Source organism: Aquarana catesbeiana, linkage group LG13, assembly GCF_042186555.1.
Source record: "Aquarana catesbeiana isolate 2022-GZ linkage group LG13, ASM4218655v1, whole genome shotgun sequence".
Lineage (NCBI taxonomy): Eukaryota > Metazoa > Chordata > Amphibia > Anura > Ranidae > Aquarana > Aquarana catesbeiana.
This window is the reverse complement of record NC_133336.1, coordinates 5,798,893-5,826,337: the sequence shown is the minus strand read 5'-3', so window position 1 is coordinate 5,826,337 and position 27,445 is coordinate 5,798,893. Positions and strand designations below refer to the sequence as shown.

Here is a 27,445-nt window from a genome sequence, read left to right as displayed (position 1 = left end):
GTATTGCTTTTTTTTCTGGCTGGAGCTCCACTTGGCCCAACTTAGTTCTTTTTTGTAAGATATAAAGAGCACTCGGCTATTCTTTTCTTACCATTTAATTATAAAATATACAGAACTAAAACAATCTGAGGAATACATATATCTGTAATCATGCAGGCAACCGTCTCATAGACTTACTGATTCTTTACTGATTCTTTATTGACCTCGTAAAAAGCGCACACATAAAAACATCCAGGGCTCCAAGTTCATTTTACCATTTTAGAATTTTGATACAATGAAAAAAAATACTTTCTCTTTTTTTCTTTTTTTTTTTATATATATGAATATACATATTTCTTATTCTGCTGCAAATAAAGAAGCTTACAATAGCTTCATAGTGCGTACATATTGGCATTTTTACAAGTCGGCTGTATCATTTGCGTTCATTCTGAGCGTAGGCCGTTGGCGCAAGGAGAGGGAGGGAAGAATGATACAGCAACTTGGAGGAACATAAAGCTGAGATTTTAGATCCACTAAAAAGAGAAAAAAAAAATACAATTTGAAAGACTCAAAAAGATATTAAATAAAGTATGTACATCACCGAAGCCGATTTGGCGGGCACAGAGTAACGATTTTGTAAAAAGAAAAAAAAAGTTGTACTTAGGACGCGCGCGGTCTGAGGTTGTACTCCGAGCTTTCAAGAGGAACCTCTCTGCAAAGACTCTTCAACTTAAAGGACCCAAGGAACCGGGATACAGAAAGTTATCTGTCCCAGGTGGCTGTGGTTTGGGGTGGCCATTTTGGTTTTACGGTAACCGCCGTGCAAGTCATGACATTTATAAGCAGAGTTTCGCCCTTTCCGGAGGAACGTCAGCCCGAGTATAGGTAAGTTGTGTCCGTTCTGCGCTTCCCACGCCCAGCTCTTCCCGCTCCAAACATCCGATGAAAATTTCCAGTGCCTCAATGCTTCTTTGGTTCGCGCCAAGCTGGCCGGACTGGCTAAGCTTTAGGTTTCCTGTTTTTCCTATAAAGGAATAAATATATATTTTAGTCCTGACTTTATTAACCCCCTTCAATACCGGGCACTTTTTAACACCCCCCCCCCCTCCTGCCCAGGCCAAATTTTCAGCGCTGTCACACTTCTGAATGACAATTGCGCGGTCATGCTACGCTGTACCTGTAATAATATGCCCAAACCTTTGTGACGCCATTTTTGATGTGCTTTGATATGTTTTGCCATTTCAGCTATAAAAGAATGCTTAGAAAAATGCTTGCACCAGCACTCTACTCTATATATATATATCATTGTGGGTTGGTTTGTCCTTTCCTGTTCTCTGTTCTGTGGGCCATGGGACAGGATGATGGCCTGTTAACTCTTGTAACCTCATGATGAATGTATTTTAGGGGTCATTGACTTGTATAACCCATATATTTTATACCAATACATCATTGACTAACCACTCCCCCCTCCCCTCTTTCTATTGGTATGTTGAACCAGTGGCGTCACTAGGGGGTAGCTTTTGGGCCCATAGCCCCGAGTCTCTGCAGGGGTCCCCAAGGTGAGGGGAGGCTCTCTGGGGACCCTGATGTAAGTGGGTGGTTCTCTGGGGACCCTGATTTTAATGGGGAGGCTTTCCGGGGACCCTGATTTTAAGGGGGAGGCTCTCTGGGGACCCTAATGTAAGGGGGCTCTCTGGGAACCCTGATGCAAGTGGGGGCCTCTCTGGGAACCCTGATGTAAGTGGGGGGCTCTCTGGGGACCCTGATGTAAGGGAGGCTCTCTGGGGACCCTGATATAAGTGGGGCTCTCTGGGGACCCTGATGTAAGTGGGGTGCTCTCTGGGAACCCTGATGTAAGTGGGGGGCTCTCTGGGGACCCTGATGCAAGGGGGAGGCTTTCTGGGGATCATGATGTAAGGGGGGGCTCTCTGGGGACCCTGATGTAAGGAAGAGGCTGTCTGGGGACCCTGATGCAAGGGGGGGCTCTCTGGGGACCCTGATGTAAGGGGGGCTCTCTGGGGACTCTGATGTAAGGAAGAGGCTCTCTGAGGACCCTGATGTAAGGGGGGGCTCTCTGGGGACCCTGATGTAAGGGGGGGCTCTCTGGGGACCCTGATGTAAGGGGGGGCTCTCTGGGGACCCTGATGTAAGGGGGGCTCTCTGGGGACCCTGATGTAAGGGGGGGCTCTCTGGGGACCCTGATGTAAGGAGGAGGCTCTCTGGGGACCCTGATGTAAGGAGGAGGCTCTCTGGGGACCCTGATGTAAGGGGGGGCTCTCTGGGGACCCTGATGTAAGGGGGGCTCTCTGGGGACCCTGATGTAAGGGGGGGCATTCTGGGGACCCTGATGTAAGGGGGGGCTCTCTGGGGACCCTGATGTAAGGGGGGCTCTCTGGGGACCCTGATGTAAGGAGGAGGCTCTCTGGGGACCCTGATGTAAGGAGGAGGCTCTCTGGGGACCCTGATGTAAGGGGGGGGCTCTCTGGGGACCCTGATGTAGGGGGGGCTCTCTGGGGACCCTGATGTATGGGGGGGCTCTCTGGGGACCCTGATGTAAGGAGGAGGCTCTCTGGGGACCCTGATGTAAGGAGGAGGCTCTCTGGGGACCCTGATGTAAGGAGGGGGGGCTCTCTGGGGACCCTGATGTATGGGGGGGCTCTCTGGGGACCCTGATGTAAGGAGGAGGCTCTCTGGGGACCCTGATGTAAGGAGGAGGCTCTCTGGGGACCCTGATGTAAGGGGGTGCTCTCTGGGGACCCTGATGTAAGGGGGGCTCTCTGGGGACCCTGAAGTATGGGGGGCTCTCTGGGGACCCTGATGTAAGAAGGAGGCTCTCTGGGGACCCTGATGTAAGGAGGAGGCTCTCTGGGGACCCTGATGTAAGGGGGGGCTCTCTGGGGACCCTGATGTAAGGGGGGCTCTCTGGGGACCCTGAAGTATGGGGGGCTCTCTGGGGACCCTGATGTAAGGAGGAGGCTCTCTGGGGACCCTGATGTAAGGAGGAGGCTCTCTGGGGACCCTGATGTAAGGAGGAGGCTCTCTGGGGACCCTGATGTAAGGGGGGGCTCTCTGGGGACCCTGATGTAAGGGGGGCTCTCTGGGGACCCTGAAGTATGGGGGGCTCTCTGGGGACCCTGATGTAAGAAGGAGGCTCTCTGGGGACCCTGATGTAAGAAGGAGGCTCTCTGGGGACCCTGATATAAGTGGGGGGCTCTCTGGGGATACATATATATACACACACACACACGTATATTACTGTATATACATGTGTATGCCCACCCAAGCGTATGACTTTCTTTACTACGCTGCTATGGGCTCTAGATCCAGATCTTTTGTAGACCCAGCAACGCCCCTGTGTTGAACCATATATAAGCTGTAACCCACCTAATAAAGGCAGAGATTTTATGAACGCACACCCTGCCTCTTGTTTAATCTGGTGTCTCCAGATATCTGAGGGCCCTGTTGGTGTCCCTAATAGAGGGGTGGTCGTCCAGAAAACCTACGATTTCCTTTCAGTACCCATACGACATTTTTATAATTTTTTTTCCCCACAAATAGAGATTTCTTTTGATGGTATTTGATCACCTCTGGGTTTTTTTATTTTTTGCGCTATAAACAAAAAAAGAGCGATAATTGTAAAAAAAAAAAAAAAAATTTTTTTACTTTCTGCTATAAAACATTTAACTAAAAAAATGTAAAAAAAAAACCAAATTGTATTCATCAGTTTAGGCCAAAATGTATTCTGCTACATATTTTTGCCAAAAAAAAAAAAAAAATCGCAATAAGCGTATATTGATTGGTTTGTGCAAAAGTTATCATGTCTACAAAATAGGGGATAGATTTATGGCATTTATGGCATCAGTGATTTTTTTAGCGGGACTGCGACATTGCTACGGACAGATCGGACACCTAACTGACATTTTTGACACTTTTTTGGGGGAACCAGTGACATTATTACAGTAATCAGTGCTAAAAATCTGCACTGTCTCTGTACTAATGACACTGGCAGGGAAGGGGTTAATATCAGGGGGGCGATCAAAGGGTTAAATGTGTTCCCTGTTTGTGTTTTCTAACTGTATGGGGGATGGGCTGCCTGGGTCAACTCACAGATCTGTCTTCCTACATAGCAGAAAGACGGGATCTGTGTGATCTCCCCTGTTAGAACGGAGCTCTGCCTCGGTTGCACAGGAAGATCCCCGTTCTGTCACTGCGGGGGGAGCGATCGCAGGTGGTCGGCGGACATCAAAGTCCGCCGGACCCCGCTGATTGGCTCCTCCGCGCCCACAAAAAAGGAATTCGGAAAATCGGAATTTCGGAATTCGAAAATACGAATTTCCAAACTTTCAGATTTCTGAATTTTCAAATTTCAGAATTTTGCAAATTTCAGAATTTTCGGAAAATCGGAAATTGAAAAATTCGGAAATGCGAAATTCTGAAATTCTGAAATTGAAAAATTCGGAAATTTCGGAATGAATGAATTTGTCAAAATTAGTTAAAAAAACAATTGGGAACTAAACGAATTGCACATGTCTAGTTTTTAGGCAAGTCTGTCAAAATGTGCTAGTACTGTATGTGATGCATACTAGCACATTATAACTTCAACTGCACGGAGCCCTTTTTTTTTTTTTTTTTTTATGCACTTTACTACTGCTTTAAATTGCAACAAAAAAAAACCTCTACATAGGTCAACACAATAAAACTTACAGGCTGAGCTTCCGAGCCTGAGCTTCTTTACTCCCGTTTGTTTTCTGGTCCACTGAGTTTGCTGCGACTCGGGAGGAAGTTGCGGCCGTGCCGGAGAAAGCCACAGAAGCGCTGGCACTGCTGGTCCTGACTTTAAGGGAGTCCTCTGAAAGACACGGCTTCATCTTTTATATGTCCCAAGTACATATAGATATTATACATTTATAAGAACATATGCATATTATATATGTAATAAAGCATTAAACACACTACAGTCCAATCAAAGACACACCCTCTCATCACTTTATACAGTACCTTCAAAAAGTATTCATACCCTTTGAAATTTCCCACATGTTGTCATGTTACATCCAAAAACATAAATGTATTTTATTGGGATTTTATGTGATAGACCAACACAAAGTGTCACATAATTGTGAAGTGGAAGGAAAATGATAAATGATACAAATAAATATGTGAAAAGGGGGGGGGGGGAGGGGCATTTGTATTCAGCCCCCTTTTCTCTGATACCCCTAACTAATATCTAGTGGAACGAATTGTCTTCAGAAGTCACCTAATTAGTAAATAGAGTCCACCTGTGTGTCATTTAATCTCAGTATAAACACAGCTGTTCTGTGAAGCCCTCAGAGGTTTGTTAGAGAACCTTAGTGAACAAACAGCATCATGAAGGTCAAGGAACACACCAGACAGGTCAAGGATAAAGTTGTGGAGAAGTATAAAGCAGGGTTAGGTTATAAAAAAATCTCCCAAGCTTTGAACATCTCACGGAGCTCTGTTCAATCCATCGTCGGAAAATGGAAAGAGTATGGCACAACTGCAAACCTACCAAGACATGGCCGTCCACCTAAACTGACCGGCCGGGCAAGGAGAACATTCATCAGAGAAGAGCCAAGAGGTCCATGGTAACTCTGGAGGAGCTGCAGAGATCCACAGCTCAGGTGGGAGAATCTGTCCACAGGACAACTATTAGTCGTGTTCTCCACAAATCTGCCCTTTATGGAAGAGTGACAAGAAGAAAGACATTGGTGAAAGAAAGTCATAAGAAGTCCTGTTTGTAGTTTGTGAGAAGCCATGTGGAGGACACAGCAAACATGTGGAAGAAGGTGATCTGGTCAGATGAGACCAAAATTCAACTTTATGGCCTAAAAGTAAAACGCTATGTGTGGGGAAAACTAACACTGCACATCACCCTGAACACACCATCCCCACCGTGAAACATGGTGGTGGCAGCATCATGTGGTGGGGATGGTTTTCTTCAGCAGGGACAGGGAAGCTGGTCAGAGCTGATGAGAAGATGGATGGAGACAAATACAGGACAATCTTAGAAGAAAACCTGTTAGAGTCTGCAAAAGACTTGAGACTGGGGCGGAGGTTCACCTTCCAGCAGGACAACGACCCGAAACATACAGCCAGAGCTACAATGGAATGGTTTAGATCAAAGCATATTCATGTGAATGGCCCAGTCACAGTCCAGACCTAAATCACATTGAGAATCTGTGGCAAGACTTGAAAATTGCTGTTCACAGACGCTCTCCATCCAATCTGACAGAGCTTCAGATATTTTACAAAGAAGAATGGGGAGAAATGTCCTCTCTAGATGTGCAAAGCTGGTAGAGACATCCCCAAAAAGACTTGTAGAGAAAGGGGGTTCTACAAAGTATTGACTCCGGGGGGCGCCATACAAATGCCCCCCCCCCCCCACACACACTTTTCACATATTTATTTGTATCATTTATCATTTTCCTTCCACTTCACAATTATGTGACACTTTGTGTTGGTCTATCACATAAAATCCCAATAAAATACATTTACGTTTTTGGTTGTAACATGACAAAATGTGGGAAAATTCAAGGGGTATGAATACTTTTTCAAGGCACTGTAGTTCTGTATCACCACATGTTATGATTTGAGATGGATTTTTGCTTAAAAATGCCTTAAAATACAGATTTTCTCTCTGCAGTGCTCTGTGATGGTGGAGCTGAGTAATGACCACACCCCTCAGCACAAAGAAAAGGGAAGGGGGCGTGTCTGAGCAGGTCAGGTCTGAATTCTGATAGCTGGTCATTCATATTTAGAGTGCTGTGGGCCGGCTGTATTTATATGTAGACACCCCTCGGTAACGCCCACATGTGATGTTGAAGGTTGTACATAAAATAAATACATTTTATTTTCTCTTACCGACAAACGGCAGCAAAACGTTCTTCCCGACTCCAATCACAGAGTTACTTTTGCTATAACAGATGAAAGACGGTCAGTTAGATCAAACAGAATCCAGAATAATTGTATCATTATGGATAAAGGGGGGGGGGGGTGGAAACGGTCGGACTTTTCAGTCTGCAGTGGGTTTCAGTCGGGTTGTACAATCCCTTTTATAATTTCTAACAATTACTGTGTTTGATGTGAAAAAAATGTAAGTGTATCTATAAGAGCCGATCTGAGGTCTGATGTGCATGCATTGGGACTGCTCTAAAGTTTGAAAGGCATGCATGAGGGTTGATGAGAAGTCTGGAGTGCATGTATTGGGGATGATCTGAGGTCTGATGTGCATGCATTGGGGCTGATCTGAGTTTTGAAGGGCATGCATGGGGGCTGATCTGAGTTTTGAAGGGCATGCATGGGGGCTGATCTGAGTTTTGAAGGGCATGCATGGGGGCTGATCTGAGTTTTGAAGGGCATGCATGGGGGCTGATCTGAGTTTTGAAGGGCATGCATGGGGGCTGATCTGAGTTTTGAAGGGCATGCATGGGGGCTGATCTGAGTTTTGAAGGGCATGCATGGGGGCTGATCTGAGTTTTGAAGGGCATGCATGGGGGCTGATCTGAGTTTTGAAGGGCATGCATGGGGGCAGAACATATTTGTGCACCAGTTGATCACTTTTTGCACTCATAGTTCTGCTCATGTCCAGATAAAGTCATGAATTATTATATAGTCATTAGTAGAACAACTAACTGAACACAATCTATGACTACAATGTGCTGTTGCTCACCAGATGCCGGTCTTCTCCTGCTGGTGAACATTAATGTGGGAGAGGTTGCTGGCCGGGGGCTACAAGCTCATTCAGTTAAGTTCTCCCAATAACTGGGTGAGATTCTAACTACAGTTCATGAAAAATGTATACCCCCCCCCCCCCCCTCCGATTCCTGCTGCACAATAAATCTAAGCCCCAACGAAGGGGGGGGGGGGTTGTGTGTACCCCAAAAACGCGTTGGCTGCCAACTTTTGACTTTTATTGTGACAAATAAAGATTTATATTTGGACCGTCCCTACACTTTACTACTCTCCTCCTGTCATTCCCTCTCATGGGCCCCTCTGGGTCTCCCCCCTGGGATATAGAGTACGGTCACATTATAAAAATCATTCGATTTATTCAGGATCTCCACCAGCATGGAGTCCAGCGCTCCACCACACTGACTCTGGATTAAAGGACAGAAATAATGGGGCTGGTGACTGCCTGGTTGCCTGGCTGTTCTACTGACCAAAGGTTCCAACACTCTGCAAGTCACTGACCTGAAACAAGTACACAGAGAAAAGTCCAGCATACTTGTTATAGGTAAGTAACTCAAAGTACTGAAGCCAGAGATTGAACATGAGGGCCAGGCGATTGGTATTTTCGGGGGGTGGAGGCATGTCTCTCTCATGATGTCGTACTTGGTCTTGTCCAGGGAGCTGTGTTTCGGGTGCATGACGTGGCTGCTGAATGACTGGCTCCGGATCAGCTTGCTCTTCTTGCTTTCTCTGCTGACAACTGTATACAAGAAGACAGGAGAGTGTGAGGCCTCATTCTACACTGTGATGTCATCGCAGTGATGTCATAGAGGTCATGTAACGCCTCTTCACTCACCTGTCTGTGTGCCTGAGGAGGTTCCAGAGATTACTGTCGGGAGACTTTTCGGCAACGCCGATCCCGTTTTACTGTCTCGACCTAAAACAAAGTGGAGAGTCAGGAAGAGCCGGCGTGGTAATTGGTGCGTCTCCAATGTATGGCCTTCAAACAATCACTTACGCTTCCGGTCATATGTCTTCTCATTGCTGGACCGAGCCTCGCTTTGTTGTTTTTCCTTTTCTATTTGTTCCTGGAAAACAAAGAAAAACTCAGATTTTACTTTGATACTTTTATTTTATCAAAGATATAAATCTGAAGTTTAATCTGATTATATTTTGCCTTCTCTGGTTCCTCCCCTTCCCCCTCATCAACATGATAATGACATTTTTAAATAAAGCCTTCCTGTTTTCATTACAAACCTTATTTTAGGCCCATTGACATCATCATTGGGTCTGTGGGCTTCTCTATGCAATGCAGGCAGATCATGGTTGGTGGCCTGACCATTGCTGACCCAGATTGACCAGACTGCTCTCTAGCTTGTCGCCTGCCTGGACCTGACTACACTCTTAATTGCAACCTGTCTCAAGCTTTACCTGGACCTGACTTCTCTCTTGTTTGCTACCTGCCTCGACCTGACTGCTGTCTTGATTGTCGCCTGCCTCGACCCCTGTCTCAACCTGACTGCTCTCTTGATTGTCGCCTGCCTCGACCCTTGCCTGGACCTGACTACTCTCTTGATTGCCACCTATCTCAACCCCAGCCAGGACCTGACTACTGTCTTCACTGCCACCTATCTCAACCCCAGCCTGGACCTGGCTACTGTCTTGACTGCCACTTGCCTTGAACCCTGCCTGGACCCAACTATTCTCTTAGTCACCACCTGCCTGGGCCTGATTACACTCTTAATGGCAACCTGTCTCAATCTTTGCCTGGACCTGACTTCTCTCTTGATTGCTACCTGCCTCCACCCCTGCCTGGACCCAACTACTGTCTTCACTGCCACCTATCTCAACCCTAGCCTGGACCTGACTACTGTCTTGACTGCCACTTGCCTTGAACCCTGCCTGGACCCAACTATTCTCTTAGTCGCCACCTGCCTGGGCCTGATCACACTCTTAATTGCAACCTGTCTCAATCATTGCCTGGACCTGACTTCTCTCTCGTTGCTGCCTGCCTCGACCCCTGCCTGGTCCTGACTACTCTCTTGATTGCCACCTGCTTTGACCCTTACCTGGACCTGACTACTGTCTTGACTGCCACCTGCCTCAACCCCTACCTGGACCTGACTTCTGTCTTGATTGCCACCTGCTGCGACCCCTGCCTGAACCTGACTACCCTCTTGATTGCCACCTGCCTTGACCCCTGTCTGCACCAGACTACTGTCTTCACTGCCATCTAACTCAACCCCAGCCTGGACCTGACTACTGTCTTAACTGCCACTTGCCTTGACCCCTGCCTGGACCCAACTATTCTCTTAGTCGCCACCTGCCTGGGCCTGATCACATTCTTATGTGCAACCTGTCTCGGTCTCTGCCTGGACTTTACTTCTCTCTTGTTTGCTGCCTGCCTCGACCCCTGAATGGACCCGACTACTGTCTTGACTGCCACCTGCCTTGACCCCTACCTGGACGTCACTTCCATCTAGTTTGTCATCTGCCTTGCTACCTGCCCGGACCTGACTGCATTTTTAATTGCAACCTGTCTTGATCTCTACCTGGACCCGAGTTCTCTCTTGTTTGCGGCCTGCCTCGACCCCTGGATGGACCCGACTACTTTCTTGACTGCCACCTGCCTTGACCCCTGCCTGGACCTGACTACTCTCTTTATTTGCACCTGCCTTGACCCCTGCCTGGACCTGACTACTCTTTTGATTGCCACCTGTCATTGGCCCCTACCTGGATGTCACTTCCATCTAGTTTGTTCTAGACCTGACTACTCTCTTTATTTGCACCTGCCTTGACCCCTACCTGGACCCAACTATTCTCTTGATTGCCACCTGCCCACCCCCTGCTTGGGCCTGACTAATTCTTGATTGCCGCCTGCCTAGACCAATGGCTAGACCCAGCTATCCTCTTGATTGACACCTGCTTTTCCCCTTGCCTGCACCTGACTACCATCTGGTTTTCTGGTTGCCTTGGCTCCCACCTGGACCTGCCTCGTCCCCTGCCTGGACCTAATTTCTCAATCGCCGCCTGCCTTGCCCCCTGCCTGGACCTGACTAATTTCTCGATTGCTGACTGCCTCGACCTGACTATTCTGTAGCTGATCCCCAGTGATTAGTCTCCACACCTTAACCATCCTGTCTTCACTCACCCCTTGGTGGGTAGATCCTAAGGGCCATGGCCTGGTACAAGCCCACAGCAAAGAGATTAGGGAGCCGTTGGGGCTCCTTATCCTTCCCCACATCAGGAGCTCTGGTGAAGACCAGTTGGTGGTCCTCGGGTGCATCTGGGGGTGTTGCCTAACAGTTACCTAAAACAGAGCAAACCTTAACATTTTAAGTTGAGTTGTACTTTCTATGTACCATTTCCAGCAGTAGATGCTCCTCTCTTTCCTTCTCCTGGTCCAGTAAGTCTTTTTCAAAGAAGCGTTTCTGAAACTGGAACAAATACAACATAAGCACTTACAAATTAATGCAGTACTATCAGACTTGTAACTTTACAGAGTTCATGTAAAACATGCCTGAAGTTCCACTAGGCAACTGTCACAGAAATAGTGCAGCTCTGGGGGCAGGTAGGTCATGTCTATGAGGTGGTATGCGAATTGCATTCCACCATGATGGGCAGCCACACTGGCCAATAGTAAGGCCAAGAAGGTCAGAGAGGTGGAGCCAGGGCTCAGCCTGTGGAGTGAGTTGGAATTTGCATTTCAGAGTGTCCCCAGATTTTGGGATCCAGATGTGATCCCCTTGGACCTTACTGCCTCATAAGAGTGCTTGGGACATTCGTAATGTAGATGCTGGTCAGCTGGAGATCAATAAGATAAGTCAGAACAGCTCTACCTAATCGAAATATAGAATCTGACTGATGGCTTTGACAACACAGACACCTTCCACCCTCCGGGTTCCATAAATAATACCCAGGACATCACCAGTACAATAAAGAGGTCCTTACAGCATCCATGGATATCTCCATCCGGTCCAGCTCCAGAACAGTCTACAAATAGAAAGAAAGATACATTTTGTTAAACTTCAACTGTGGTTTTTATTTTTTGCAATTACCTTAGAGAAGATCTCCCCCACCTCTATAAAACTGACAGTAATATGTAATGGGGGGGGGATTAAACAAATATACTACCTACAGTTAGGTCCATATATATTGGGACACGGGCACAATTTCCATATTTTTGGCTCTGTAGGCCACCAGAATAAAATTAAAATGAAACATTCCAAATTAATTTGAAGTTCAGACTTTCAGCTTTAATTCAAGGGGTTGAACCTAAATATCAAGTACAAATTTTAGGAACTGCAACCATTTTTATACACAGTCTTCCCATTTTCAGGGGCGCAAATGTAATTGTACAAATGAATATAATCATAAATAAAATGTTCATTTTTAATATTTTGTTGAGAATGCTTTACTGGCAATGAGTGACTGAAGTCTGGAACCCATGGACATCACCAAAGACTGGCTTTCCTCCTCTCTGATGCTTTGCCCGACTCTATCTGCAGCTCTCTTCAGTTGTTCTTTGTTTGTTGGGTCTTCTTGACTTTAGTTTTGCCTTCAGCAAGTGAAATGCCCAATTGGGATGAGATCAGGTGATTGACTCGGCCATTGCACAATATTCCACTTCTTTTCCTTCAAAAGTTCCTGGGTTGCTTTAGCAGTGTGTTTTGGATCATTGTCCATCTGTACTGTGAAGTGTCGTCCAATCATTGGCTGAATATGGGCTGACAGTATATCTCTAAACACGGCAGAATTCATCCGGCTGCTTCTGTCTTCTGTCACATCATCAATAACCACCAATGACTCAGTGCCACTGGAAGCCATGCATGCCCGTGCCATCACACTGCAAGCTCTACCGTGTGACCACAGATGACATTGTGTGCTTTGGATCATGAGCTGTTCCAAGTCTTCTCCACACTTTTTTCTTCCCGTCATTCTGGTACAGATTAATCTTAGTTTCATCCATCAAAAAAATGCTTTTCCAGAACTAGTCTGGCTTTTTTAGACGTTTTATGGCAAAGTCTAATCTGGCTTTGCTATTCTTCAGGCTTATGAATGGTTTGCACCTTCTGGGGAATCCTCTGTATTTGCTCTTGTGAAGTCTTCTCATGATTGTAGACTTTGACAATGATACGCCCACCTCCTGGAGAGTGCCCTGCTCTTGTCTCCACCTCCTGGAGAGTGCCCTTCACTTGTCTCCACCTCCTGGAGAGTGTCCTTCACTTGTCTCCACCTCCTGGAGAGTGCCCTTCACTTGTCTCCACCTCCTGGAGAGTGTCCTTCACTTGTCTCCACCTCCTGGAGAGTGCCCTTCACTTGTCTCCACCTCCTGGAGAGTGCCCTTCACTTGTCTCCACCTCCTGGAGAGTGCCCTTCTCTTGTCTCCACCTCCTGGATAGTGTCCTTTACTTGTCTCCACCTCCTGGAGAGTGCCCTTCTCTTGTCTCCACCTCCTGGATAGTGTCCTTTACTTGTCTCCACCTCCTGGAGAGTGCCCTTCTCTTGTCTCCACCTCCTGGAGAGTGCCCTTCTCTTGTCTCCACCTCCTGGAGACTGTCCTGCTCTTGTCTCCACATCCTGGAGACTGTCCTTCACTTGTCTCCACCTCCTGGAGAGTGCCCTTCACTTGTCTCCACCTCCTGGAGAGTGCCCTTCACTTGTCTCCACCTCCTGGAGAGTGCCCTTCACTTGTCTCCACCTCCTGGAGAGTGTCCTTCACTTGTCACCACCTCCTGGAGAGTGTCCTTCACTTGTCTGGATGTTGTGAATGGGTTTTTCTTTACCATAGAGAGGATCCTGCGATCATCCACCACTGTGGATGTCCATGGACATCCAGGCCTTTTTATGTTGTTGAGCTCAGTGCTCACTAGTGCGTTCTTCTTTCCTCAGAATGTATCAAATTGTTGAATTGTTTGGCCACTCCTAATGTTGCTGCTATCTCTCTGATGGATTTGTTTCATTTTTGAAGCCTTACAATGGCCTGTTTCACTTGTATGGACCGCTCCTTTGAACACATGATGTAGGTTCACAGCAACAAATTCCAAATGCAAATACCACACTTAGAATCAACACCAGACCTTTTACCTGTTTAATTGATGAAGAAATAATGAAGAAGTAGCCCACACCTGTCCATGAAACAGCTTTTCATTCAATTGTCCAATTACTTTTGGTCCCTTGAAAAAGGGGTGTGACTATTCTTAAGAGCTTTAATTCCTAAACATTTCCTCCGATTTGGATGTACATACCCTCAAATTAAACCTGAGAGTGTGACCTTTCACCCCATATCCATTATATAACTATAGCTTAAATATGTTTTGGTAAATACCTGCACAAAACTAAAATTGTTCCTGTGTCCAAATATATAAGAGCGGCAACCCCATTCTACAAGACTCTGGTCCGGCCGCACCTGGAGTATGCGGTCCAGTTCTGGGCACCAGTCCTCAGGAAGGATGTACTGGAAATGGAGCGAGTACAAAGAAGGGCAACAAAGCTAATAAAGGGTCTGGAGGATCTTAGTTATGAGGAAAGGTTGTGAGCTCTGAACTTATTCTCTCTGGAGAAGAGACGCTTGAGAGGGGATATGATTTCAGTTTCTAAATACTGTACTGGTGACCCCACAATAGAAATAAAACTTTTTCATGGAAGGGAGTTTAATAAGACTCGTGGCCACTCATTAAAATTAGAAGAAAAGAGGTTTAACCTTCAACTACGTAGAGGGTTCTTTACTGTAAGAGCGGCAAGGATGTGGAATTCCCTTCCACAGGCGGTGGTCTCAGAGGGGAGCATTGATAGCTTCAAGAAACTATTAGATAATCACCTGAATGACCACAACATACAGGGATATACAATGTAATACTGACATATAATCACACACATAGGTTGGACTTGATGGACTTGTGTCTTTTTTCAACCTCACCTACTATGTAACTATGTAACTGGATGTCCATGTGAAACAACAACACCCGTACTTCCCGGGGGCAGTGCAGGCCAAGGCCCAGGTTTTACTGAAAGCCATTTATGTGGGGGGGGGCTGGTAAAAGAGAGAATCTTCTTCAAGTTCTACAACGTCCATGTATGTATCTATTGTCCCCCCAGAGCGACAATAGATCTCCCCAGCAACAATAGACCTCCCAGAGAGAAAAGAGAAATCCCCAGGAACAATAGCCCCCCCCAGAGTAACAAGAGATCCCCCAGTAGCAATAGACCCCCCCAGCAACAATAGACCCCCACAAAGTGACAAGAAATCTTCCCAGCAACAATAGACCACCCCCCCAGATTGACAATAGATCTTCTCAGCAACAATAGACCCCCCTAGAGTGACAATAGATCTTCCAAGCAACAAAAGACCCCCTTAGAGCAACAATAGATCTCCCCAGCAACAATAGACCCCCTGCAACAAACTACTCCCATAGCAACAACAGACCCCACCAGCAACAATAGATTTCCCAGCAGCAAGTAACAATCCCTCCCAGCAACATAGGACCCTCCGTGGCAACAATAGACCCCTCCCTCAACAACAGATACCCCTAGCAAAATAAATCCCCCAGCAGTCAGCATCAATAGACCCTCCAGCACCCCTTGTCACTCCATACAATCAATGCCGGGGCCAGAACTGCGTTCCTCCTGAAGAACATTCACTCTATGAAGTTCTGATCGACTACAATAGATCCGATCTGCATTGTAAGACGCAGCGGAGATCTCACTCACCCTCTTCACCACCGCCAGGACGTCTCTGTCCTTCTCCTGGCACAGAAGTTTCCGGACGCACAATTCCAGCTGCTGCAACAAATGTTTATCCGCCGGAAGCTTCAGGGAGGACTTCAGCTTTGGCATCATGTAACAAACCTTCATCCTGGGAGAGGGAGGAGGAGATACATTGTGATGGAGAACGCGGGATCCAACATGGAGATCTGTGCAATCGTTTTACATCATTATCTGAAAATAACTGCAATCAGGATCGGGTTCTGGTGATGGATATTTTTAGGGTTGAGCCGATACCGTTTTTTACCGGCGGGTACCAATACTTTCGGTCAAGTACTTGCCGATACTGAGTACCAGTGGCAGCCGCTCCATACAGGGCACAGGGGCGGCGCCACCCCCCTAATTCCTGCGCCCAGCCCCCCCTAATCTACATGCCGGACGCATGGATTCCAATGGGGGTTTTTTTTTTTTAAGCACAAGATTAGAGTCTGAGGCTCTAATTGGCTTAAAAAAAGGGTGGGCTGGGGGGGGAATTTGGTCAGGTGGTGTTTTTTCCACCCCCGGCTGCCACTGCTGAGTACCGATACCTTTGCGATGCGATTTCAGCCCATACAAAATGAAAGGGCTCAAATTTCACTGCAAGGAATCGCATACAATTTGAACAGAAATGTGGTGCGATTGCTTGCCTGAATCGCATGCGGTTTCCCGCACCGCTGCTGTGTGAACCCGAGCTGAAGTCACTATGACAAGCCTGGGTTCACACAGGAGCAGTGCGGGAAACCGCATGTAATTCGGACAGGAATCGCACAGCAATCCTGTTCAAATCGCATGAGATTCCTTGCAGTGCCATTTGAACCCATTAATTTTGTTTGAGCTAAAATGGCACCGCAAAAGGTACCGGAGCATGTGCACAAGTATGAGTATTTGTGCGAAAACTTAGTATCGGCACCGGCACAACCCTAGTTATTTCCCAATGTGACAACACTGTGTGGGGCTGGAGGCCTTCTTTAGGCAGCCCATAGACATGACAGTTGTCCATTTTGTACCGGAATGGCGGACGGTCTTGTGTCTATGGGGGGGAGGGGGGGGTCATTCGATTTCTTCCAGTCTAATCAATTCAAAATGTGTGAATGTGGAAAAAAAACTCATTATGGCCACTAGATGGCGCTGATGAGCGTATAAAATTTTTTAATGGTAGTCATCGCCATCTAGTGGCCATAATGTGGTATTTTTTCGTGTTCACACATTTTAATTGTAGAGAATACAGCTAAATACATTTGATTTTTCACACAGAATGAATTTACATGCCGTTTAGATGGATGAACAGTTAAACAAATTGTTTATAAATACATCCCATAATGTCATCTCGTATGAATTTACAATAGTATTAAAGATTTTTTGGACTCCTGGTTCCTTGGTCTGGCACTCTCATTAGACTTTCTATCACTGTAAATGATGTCACTGCCCCCTAGTGACAACAAGAAGAAGGGTGGTTTCCATCAGAGGCTTCTCACACATGTGTCTAGATTTGTGACGGCTTCTCTTTAACCGCTTGACCACCAGGCCAATTCTAACATTTCTCTCCTACATGTAAAAATCATCATTTTTTTTCTAAAAAATTACTCAGAACCCCCAAACATTATATATGTTTTTTTTAGCAGAGACACTAGAGAATACAATGGCGGTCATTGCAACTTTTTATCTCGCACTGTATTTGTGCAGCAATTTTTCAAAAGCATTTTTTTGGAGAAAAAAAAACTGTTTAATGCTTAAAAAAAAAAAAAAAAAAACATTAAAGTTAGCCCAAAGTTAGCATAATGTGAAAGATGAAGTTACGCCGAGTGAATTGATACCCAACATGTCACGCTTAAAAATTGCACACGCTCGTGGAATGGCGCCAAACTTTGGTACTTAAAAATCCCCATAGGCGACGCTTTAAAAAATTTTTACTGGTTACATGTTTTGAGTTACAGATGTGGTTTGGGGCTAGAATTATCACTCTCGCTCTACCGATCGTGGCGATACCTCACACGTGTGGTTTGAACACCGTTTTCATATGTGGGCAGGACTTACGTATGCTTTCGCTTCTGCGTGCGAGCTCACGGGGACAGGTGCGCTTTAAAAAAAAATGTATTTTTTTATTGTTAACTGTACTTAAAATTTTCTAATTTGACATTTAAAAAAAAAAAAAAAAAATTGATCACTTTTATTCCTATTACAAGGAATGTAAATATCCCTTGTAATAGGAATATGGCATGACAGGTCCTCTTTACAGTGAAATTTGGGGGTCAATAAGACCCACATCTCACCTCTAGGCTGGGAAGCCTAAAATAAAAAATAAATTAAAAAAAGATTTCGGCTTCCCAGCCGAGGAGGCGCTGTTTTTTAATTCAGAGGTCATAACTTCGCGCCCGGCCTCCGAACGATCATACGGACTCCGGCGACCATCTGGTGGTGATTTTTTGGAAAAAATACACTTTTTTGAATTAAAAAAATAAGACAACAGTGAAGTTAGCCCAATTTTTTTTTATATTGTGAAAGATAATGTTACACCGAGTAAATTGATACCCAACATGTCGCGCTTCAAAATTGCGCCCGCTCGTGGAATGGCGACAAACTTTTACCCTTAAAAACCTACTTATTACCAAAAATATGTAGAAGAATACATATCGGCCTAAACTGAGAAACTGAAGAATACATATTGTCCTAATTTTTGGAGGATATTTATTATAGCAAAAAGTAGAAAATATTGCTTTTTTTTTTCAAAATTGTCGCTATTTTCTTGTTTATAGCACAAAAAATAAAAACCGCAGAGGTGATCAAATACCACCAAAAGAAAGCTCTATTTGTGGGAAAAAAAGGACGTCAATTTTGTTTGGGAGCCGCGTCGCACGACCGCGCAATTGTCAGTTAAAGCGACGCAGTGCTGAATCGCAAAAAGTGCTCTGGTCAGGAAGGGGGTAAAATCCTCCGGGGCTGAAGTGGTTAACAACCAGCTATTCACTGTGCCCTGATTGGGCAAATCAGGGCTTAGGATGCACTGCGCAATGCGTTGTGGGGCTCTCTGTGGATGAACATCCCGCCGAAACGTACCGCAAACTTGGGGTGTTCGCCAAACAGGCCAACAGGAACATGTGATGTTGCTTGGCTCGAAAACTGTTTGCAAAACTCCGCTGTATTGGTGCCGCTGGTTCCCGCAAAGTGTCAAAAAGTATCAGTTAGTGTCAGATCTGTCCGCCACAATATCGCAGTCCCACTATAAGTCGCTGATCGCCGCCATTACTAGTATAAAAAAAAAAACACATTTGCAATTCCATAAATCTTTCCCTTAGTTTGTAGACACTATACGTTTGCATAAACCAATCAATATACGCTTATTGCGATTTTTTTTTTAGCAAAAATATGTAGCAGAATACATATTGGCCTAAACTGATGAAGAAATTCGATTTTTTTTTTTTACAGTTTTTTTTGATTGGATGTTTTATAGCAGAAAGTAAAAAATGTTTTTTTTTTTTTTCAAAACTGTCGCTATTTTTTTGTTTATTGCGCAAAAAATAAAAACCGCAGAGGTGGTCAAATACCACCAAAAGAAATATCTATTTGTGGAAAAAAAAGACCTCAATTTTATTTATCTGGATCACTTTTAGAACCGGCTGGAGGGGATGCCCCCCCCCCCTTACCGTTTATACCGGCGATCCCGGAAAAAACGATCCAACTGTTCGTAGGACTGGCCATAGAGGTGAACAGACACCAGATCGTCTCTCCTCACCTCTATCATCTTGGAGGACCGGAGCGACGTCATGACATCACTTCCAGTCTAGGGCGGAAGTAAACTATTTTTTTTTTTTTTTTTTACGCAAAAGATCAATTTTTGTTTTACCAAAAACATGTAGCAGAATAAATATTATTATATCATATAATTTATATCAGATAAATTGATGAAGAAATTCGATTTTTAAATTTTTTTATCGGATGTTTTATAGCAGAAAGTAAAAAAAAAAAATTTTATTTATTTATTTATTTTATTTTTTAATTGTCGGTATTTTTTTGTTTATAGCGCAAATAATGAAAACGGCAGAGGTGATCAAATACCACCAAAAGAAAGGAAATACATTTTATTTTAATACAGCGTCGCACGGCCGTGCAATTGTCAGTTAAAATAACGCAGTGCCGTTTCGCAAAAAAAAAAAAAAAAAAAATGCCCTGGTCATTAAGGGGGGTAAATCTTCCGAAGGGGAAGTGGCCAAGAACACATTGTAGAGCAGCAGACAGAAAAAGCCTCCACATGTGATCGACCGGTGATAGCGATCGTTCTGGGTCAGTTCACATGCACAGATGGGTCGGTATATCTCCGGTGGTGAACGGGCGCACACAGATTTTTCCATACGATCGGATTTTCTCCTCTTACCTAACATTGGCGATGGGATCGCTGGTCAGCTCCAGGACCGAGAGGTAAAAGTATTTACAGAAGAAGGACTTGGAGAAGAACTCCATGATATATTCACAGGTGTCCAGAAACCTCAGCCGGTTCCAGTAGCTCTTCCCCTGACCCAGTTCTGGAAGATAAGAGGGACAAGGTGAGCAAGGCTGGAAAATAATAATAATAAAAATAATAATAATAATAATAATAATAATAAAAATAATAATAATAATACTTCACCACTTTAAGGGCCGAGCCTCTTTCTGAGATTTGTTGTTTACAAGTTAAAAACTCTTTTTTGCTAGAAAATTACTTAGAGCCCCCAAACATTATACATTTTTTTTTCTAACACCTTAGAGAAAAAAATGGCGGTCGTTGCAATACTTTCTGTCACACCGTATTTGCGCAGCGGTCTCATTTTTTTGAGGGGAAAAAAATACACTTTTTTAAATAAAATAAAAAAAAAAACCAGTAAAGTTAGCCCAATTTTTTTTATATTGTGAAAGATAATGTTTACGCCGAGTAAATCGATACCCAACATGTTGCGCTTCAAAATTGCGCCCGCTCGCGGAATGGCGACAAACTTTTACCCTTAAAAATCTCCATAGGCGACGTTTAAAAAACTCTACAGATTGCATGTTTTGAGTTACAGAGGAGGTCTAGGGCTAGAATTATTGCCCTCGCTCTAACGATCGCGGTGATACCTCACATGTGTGGTTTGAACACCTTTTCATATGCGGGCGCTGCTCACGTGTGCGTTCGCTTCTGCACGCGAACTCAGCGGGACGGGGCGCGTTTAAAAAAAAATTTTTTTTTCTTATTTTTTTTTCCCTTTTATTTTTACACTGTTCTTTAAAAAAAATAAATTGTGTCACTTTTATTCCTATTACATAGAATTTTTAATAGAAAAAAAGCATCACAGGACCTCTTATATGTGAGATCTGGGGGGGTCAAAAAGACTTCACATCTCATATTTACACTAAAATGCAATAAAAATAAATAAATAAATAAATGGCCCTTTAAGAGCTATGGGCAGAAGTGACGCTTTGACGTCACTTCTGCCCTGAAATGATATGGAGACGGGTGGGGGCCATCTTCCCCTCACTCGTCTCCATACCCAGCAAGGAAGAGCATCCGATCGCCTCTGAGAGACGATCGGACGATCAAGACGATCGAGACGAAGTGCGGCTGCATTTCTTGCTCTTGGTCAATCCAAAGGTTTGCTGTAAGTCAACTCAACAACGTTATGACCAAGAGCAAGAAATGCGGCCGCACTTGGTCTCTCAGCAGGTGTATGGAAGGTCCATGGTCCCACCAGGACCTCATTACTGTGGTTTGATTCCATATATGGTGAATAAATGGACGGAGAATTCCTGGGGTCCCCCCCATCCTCTTGCACCCCTGCACACGCTCGCAGTACACGAGCCGGACTGTCTCCCCAGAAAGGACTCTGAACTTTTGTAACATTGTAAAAAACAAAAGTCACGTTTTTTTCACGTACGTTCCACCATCTTCTGGATGATCTCGTGCCTCTGCTCCTGTTTTCGGTTATAGCGCAGGAATATACACAGCGTCCGGCTTGCCGCTTTCTGCACCGGTAACACGTTCTGGGAACAGAGATTTATTTTTATCATCACACTTCACTATACTAGTTATCAATGTAAAGAGGACAGAGGAAAACATGTGAAAAGGAGCCTAGAGCGTCACCTGCTGGCTGGATACAAGAATGCATCATATTTACATTTCATTTACATGACTAAAAATATTATAATAAAAAAAAAAAAAAAAAAGACATTATATATTCACATTAAAGTGTTAATTGGAGGATAGCCCCTCTGTATAAATGTTCTACAATATGCATCCTTAACATGCGGTCAGGAACCTTCATACAATTAGGCCCCATAAAAACCCATTCAAGACCCGGAGCGGGGCCCCTGGAGAATGACCGCATGCAGTCTTCTCCCTTCTCATCATTACCCCTCATAATGGGCACAGCGGGTGTACAGACCTGGGAACTCAGCACAGGGATGGTGGGAACCCCTCATAATGGGCACAGCTGGTGTACAGACCCGGGAACTCAGCACAGGGATGGTGGGAACCCCTCATAATGGGCACAGCGGGTGTACAGACCCGGGAACTCAGCACAGGGATGGTGGGAACCCCTCATAATGGGCACAGCTGGTGTACAGACCCGGGAACTCAGCACAGGGATGGGGGGAACCCCTCATAATGGGCACAGCGGGTGTACAGACCCGGGAACTCAGCACAGGGATGGTGGGAACCCCTCATAATGGGCACAGCGGGTGTACAGACCCGGGAACTCAGCACAGGGATGGGGGGAACCCCTCATAATGGGTACAGCGGGTGTACAGACCCGGGAACTCAGCACAGGGATGGTGAGAACCCCTCATAATGGGCACAGCGGGTGTACAGACCCGGGAACTCAGCACAGGGATGGTGAGAACCCCTCATAATGGGCACAGCGGGTGTACAGACCCGGGAACTCAGCACAGGGATGGTGAGAACCCCTCATAATGGGCACAGCGGGTGTACAGACCTGAGAACTCAGCACAGGGATGGTGGGAACTCCTCATAATGGGCACAGTGGGTGTACAGACCCGGGAACTCAGCACAGGGATGGTGAGAACCCCTCATAATGGGCACAGCGGGTGTACAGACCCGGGAACTCAGCACAGGGATGGTGGGAACCCCTCATAATGGGCACAGCGGGTGTACAGACCCGGGAACTCAGCACAGGGATGGTGGGAACCCCTCATAATGGGCACAGCGGGTGTACAGACCCGGGAACTCAGCACAGGGATGGTGAGAACCCCTCATAATGGGCACAGCGGGTGTACAGACCCGGGAACTCAGCACAGGGATGGTGGGAACCCCTCATAATGGGCACAGCGGGTGTACAGACCCGGGAACTCAGCACAGGGATGGTGGGAACACCTCATAATGGGCACAGCGGGTGTACAGACCCGGGAACTCAGCACAGGGATGGTGAGAACCCCTCATAATGGGCACAGCGGGTGTACAGACCCCAGAACTCAGCACAGGGATGGTGGGAACCCCTCATAATGGGCACAGCGGGTGTACAGACCCGGGAACTCAGCACAGGGATGGTGGGAACCCCTCATAATGGACACAGCGGGTGTACAGACCCGGGAACTCAGCACAGGGATGGTGGGAACCCCTCATAATGGGCACAGCGGGTGTACAGACCCCAGAACTCAGCACAGGGATGGTGGGAACCCCTCATAATGGGCACAGCGGGTGTACAGACCCGGGAACTCAGCACAGGGATGGTGGGAACCCCTCATAATGGGCACAGCAGGTGTACAGACCCGGGAACTCAGCACAGGGATGGTGGGAACCCCTCATAATGGGCACAGCGGGTGTACAGACCCGGGAACTCAGCACAGGGATGGTGGGAACCCCTCATAATGGGCACGTATACAGACTCAGGAACTCCCAGCAGAGTGGAGAGACCATTCAGTACATTATTTCAGAAAGTGTATACAGAAGATCCTTCTTACGTTGGATAAGATGATAGAGAACATTCTGTGCAGGAACCGATAATAGATCTGATCGCTGGAAATGATGTGCGGAAGGCAGGAGAACTTCTGCAGTAGCTTCTCATGGCTGCGCCATTTCAGGGAGTTGGCGACTCGTTGTTCTGCTGAGGTCAGTGCCGGGACCAGGTCAGGTACAATCATCAGCTGCAAGGCAAACGGCAAACTGTGAGTTGACAAATCTCATGTAGATATCATATTCTGCCACTAGAGGGCGAAGTACTACAGGCTACTGTGCTCAGGTGACTGGCAGTTCTCCTTTCATTCAGGAGCTCCGAGTAGCAGCAATGCCCCGCCAGGCACAGGGGGGTCTCCAGGGGCCACATCAGACAGACAGGACCAGATATGGAAGATCTCTTTCAACTACTACATTTCAAGAACTATTTGACCTTCAGAAACAGTTACAGCTATAGAGTTATCATCGGCTTCACTTGCTGCATGCTTCTTCTGGGACACATACTAGAGCCAATCAACCTACCAGCATATCTTTGTTCTATGGAAGGAGCACCTGGAGGAAACCCAAGCAAAACACAAGGAGTACATACAAACTCCATGCAGGTAGTGTCTCCACTCGGGTTCATACCAGGGACCTCAGGTCTGCAAGGTACCACTGGGTTGCCTATCCACTTCCAGACCTTTTCTGCCACTTGTTGTTCACATGTAGCAATCAGTATTTTTTGCTAGCGTCCTTGTTACCTCCACTCATGCTCATCTTCAGGACTTCTCCAGAGCCTCTCCCATCCTCTGGAACTCCCTGCCCCGGTATATCCGATCCGCCCCTAATCTGTCCACCTTTAGGAGATCCCTGAAAACTCATTTATTTAGGGAAGCCTATCCCACACCCACCTAAGAATTGTCCCCGAGCCACCCCCATCAAATCATTCCCCGCATCTACTACCTCTTGTATCACCTCCCCCTTATGACTAAGGCCTTATAGGCTGAAATGCGTCAACTGACTTAATCTGCATTTGTTCACTGTGGCTATTCAATAAAATGAAGAAATTTTAAGAGCAACAACCGGAGTGCGGATCATTTTTTCTACATCACCAACCTCCTCTGCAGATATCCCCCAAATCGTCCCCTCCGCTCTTCCCAGGACCTCCTGCTCTCTAGCTTCCTTCTTACCTCCTCTCATGCTCGCCTTCAGGACTTCTCCAGAGCCTCTCCCTTCCTCTGGAACTCCTTGCCCCCGTATGTCCGGTCAACCCCTAACCCGTCCACCTTCAGGACTTCCCCAGAGCCTCTCCCATCCTCTGGAACTCCCTTCCCCGGTATGTCCGATTAGCCCCTAACCTATCCACCTTCAGGACCTCTCCAGAGCCTCTTCCATCCTTTGGAACTCCTTGCCCTGGTATGTCCGGTCAGCCCCTAACCCTTCCAACTTCAGGACTTCTTCAGAGCCTCTCCCATCCTCTGGAACTCCCTGCCCCGGTATATCCGATCAGCCCCTAACCTGTCCATCTTTAGGAGATCCCTGAAAACTCATTTATTCAGGGAAGCCTATCCCACACACACCTAAGAACTGTCCCCGAGCCACCCCTCATCAAATCATCCCCCACAGCTATTACCTCTTCTATCACCTCCCCCCTTATGACTAAGGCCTTATAGGCTGAAACATGTCAACTGACTTAATCTGCATTTGTTCACTCTGGCTATTCAATAAAATGAAGACATTTTTAAGGGGGAACAACTGGAGCGCGGATCATGTTTTCTACATCACCAACCTCATCTGCAGATATCGCCCAAATCGTCTTCTCCGCTCTTCCCAGGAACTCCTGCTCTCTATGCCCCTTGTTACCTCCTCTCATGCTCGCCTTCAGGACTTCTCCAAAACCTTCTCCCGTCCTCTCGAACTCCCTGCCCCGGTACGTCCGATTAGCCCCTAACCTGTCCATCTTTAGAAGATCCCTGAAAACTCACTTATTCAGGGAAGCCTATCCCACACCCACCTAAGAACTGTCCCCGAGCCACCCCTCATCAAATCATCCACCGCAGCTATTACCTCTTGTATCACCTCCCCCTTATGACTAAGGCCTTATAGGCTGAAATGCGTCAACTGACTTAATCTGTGTTTGTTCACTGTGGTTATTCAATAAAATGAAGAAATTTTAAGAGCAACAACCGGAGTGCAGGTCATTTTTTCTACATCACCTCCCCCCTCCCTTTAGAATGTAAGCTCCATGAGCAAGGCCCTCCTGTCCCTTCTGTATGGAACTGTATTGTAATTGTGCTGTCCCCCCTCTACATTGTAAAGAGCCGTGCAAACTGTTGGCGCTATATAAATCCTGTATAATAATAATTTGTGCAGCAGTTTTTGAAATGTAATTTTTTTTTTGTGAAAAAAAATACACTTTTTTCAAATTTTAATGCAAAAAAAACACAATACATAACCCAATTTTTTTTAAATATAAAAGATGATGCTGCATCAAGTAAATAGATACCAAACATGTCACACTATAAAATTGTGCAACGGCAACAAACGGCATCAATTTTACTATCCATAGGCAAGGCTTTAAAAGTGAGAGGAGGTCTGGTGCTAGAATCACCAGGGGCGGGGCCCCCCATCCATTAGGGGTTCCTGGGCGCCGCCCCCTCTCTCCAGGCCCCCCCATATGCAATGGATAGAATCATGCATAGCATGAATCTATCCACGGCCGCCACGTACGCCCCCTATTTATGAGTCTGGCCCCTTTCAGGGCACCGTGTGCATGAATTACAGCGGCGGGGGGTGTTTTGAAGCCATAGGCTCTAATAGGCTTCGAAATAGGGTGGGCTCCGGTCACAGAGAGTGCGACCGGAGCCCACCCAGGTGTGCTGCAACAGTGAATGAATATTACACTGATTTTCCTTCCGGCCAATCAGGAAGCGGGTCTGATAGCTGTCACCCGATTGGCTGAAAAGGACAGGCGATCCTATTGTCACCATTGCAGTACAATGTTACCATAGTAACATTGGTACTACTCTGGGGAAGTGATCAGGATTTTGTATTGTGTATTGTTGTGTATTGTTGTGATTAGCTGTGATTGGCCACAGTTTATCACATGGTACAGACGTGCTGTGATTGGTCTGTCTGTACCATGTGATCATTGTGACCAGGGCCGGGACAAGGGGCGGCTGCCCCTGGCGCAATGGTATATTGCAGGGGTGGGGGGCACCCTGACCCTAACCCTAAGGGAGAGGGGGGGCCAAGTTTGGCATCTTTGCCCTGGGCACTGGATGACCTTGTCCCGGCACTGATTGTGACCAATCACAGCTAGCAACACAATTGTACACAATGAAAGGCATGAAAGAAAGTCATTCATTGTATACAATTGTCATGTGATTGGTCACAGCGATCACATGGTACCGGCAGTGGACCGGTACAGTGATCTGTCATCGGCCGTGTCCGGTGGACACAGTGGGTGACAGATCGCGCCGGAGCACGTTCTGAGGAGGACATCCCAGAACAACAGGGTTCCCATCTGGCTGCTATTTTACAATGGTCCGGGCAGGAAGCGGTTGTAACCCCCCACATTACCCCCGGAGTAACCTGTAGACATTCAGCCATCTTGGTGTCAGTGCTGACCTTGTTATCTAGCCCTGAGTTGTCGCCTCCGCTTGTCATGAGTTCCAGAGTTTCCGGAAGTTGATCTATTAACCCGTCCAGAACCTGCAAAAAGAGGCCATTGTTAGTGCCAAACTTCAGCCCAAATCTTTTCTTCAGCTTAGGATCGACTTAGGAAGAGTCAATACTTTTGTCCACTTTTTATTACTAACTGTGACCCCCAGAGATTTCACCTCACTTCCTGTCCTTGTGTGTCACTCATTCACTCGTGGTTGTAAATTTTAGCTTAAGCTATTGAATACTGTAAATAACAGGAGAAAGCTAGCAACTGGAAAACATGAGAAATAGAGCCTACAGCTCCACTTGCTGGCTGAATAAAATACTACATCATATTTGACTTCTTTTTACTTGACTATCATAATCACTTTAAGGTGTTAATTGGAGGAGAGCACCTCTGTATGATTGTTCCACAAAATGGAGCTTAAACATGCAAAATCCTACTGGCTGAGCACGTACAGATCAGGGTTAATGATC

General features: G+C 46.2%; 1 protein-coding gene across 1 annotated transcript in view; it reads right to left on the bottom strand.

Moving 5' to 3' along the window:
* Nucleotides 1-98: 98 nt before the first annotated feature.
* PPP4R4 (protein phosphatase 4 regulatory subunit 4) overlaps nucleotides 99-27,445 on the bottom strand; it is a gene marked incomplete in the record, with an annotated part of 152,861 nt that continues 125,514 nt past the window's right edge. The window contains 13 exon segments of the mRNA XM_073610080.1: nucleotides 99-1,003; nucleotides 4,684-4,828; nucleotides 6,859-6,911; nucleotides 8,329-8,425; nucleotides 8,522-8,602; nucleotides 8,684-8,753; nucleotides 11,028-11,102; nucleotides 11,617-11,658; nucleotides 15,376-15,520; nucleotides 19,778-19,925; nucleotides 21,291-21,396; nucleotides 23,332-23,514; nucleotides 26,933-27,016. Coding sequence (XP_073466181.1) covers nucleotides 979-1,003; nucleotides 4,684-4,828; nucleotides 6,859-6,911; nucleotides 8,329-8,425; nucleotides 8,522-8,602; nucleotides 8,684-8,753; nucleotides 11,028-11,102; nucleotides 11,617-11,658; nucleotides 15,376-15,520; nucleotides 19,778-19,925; nucleotides 21,291-21,396; nucleotides 23,332-23,514; nucleotides 26,933-27,016 — 1,254 coding nt within the window.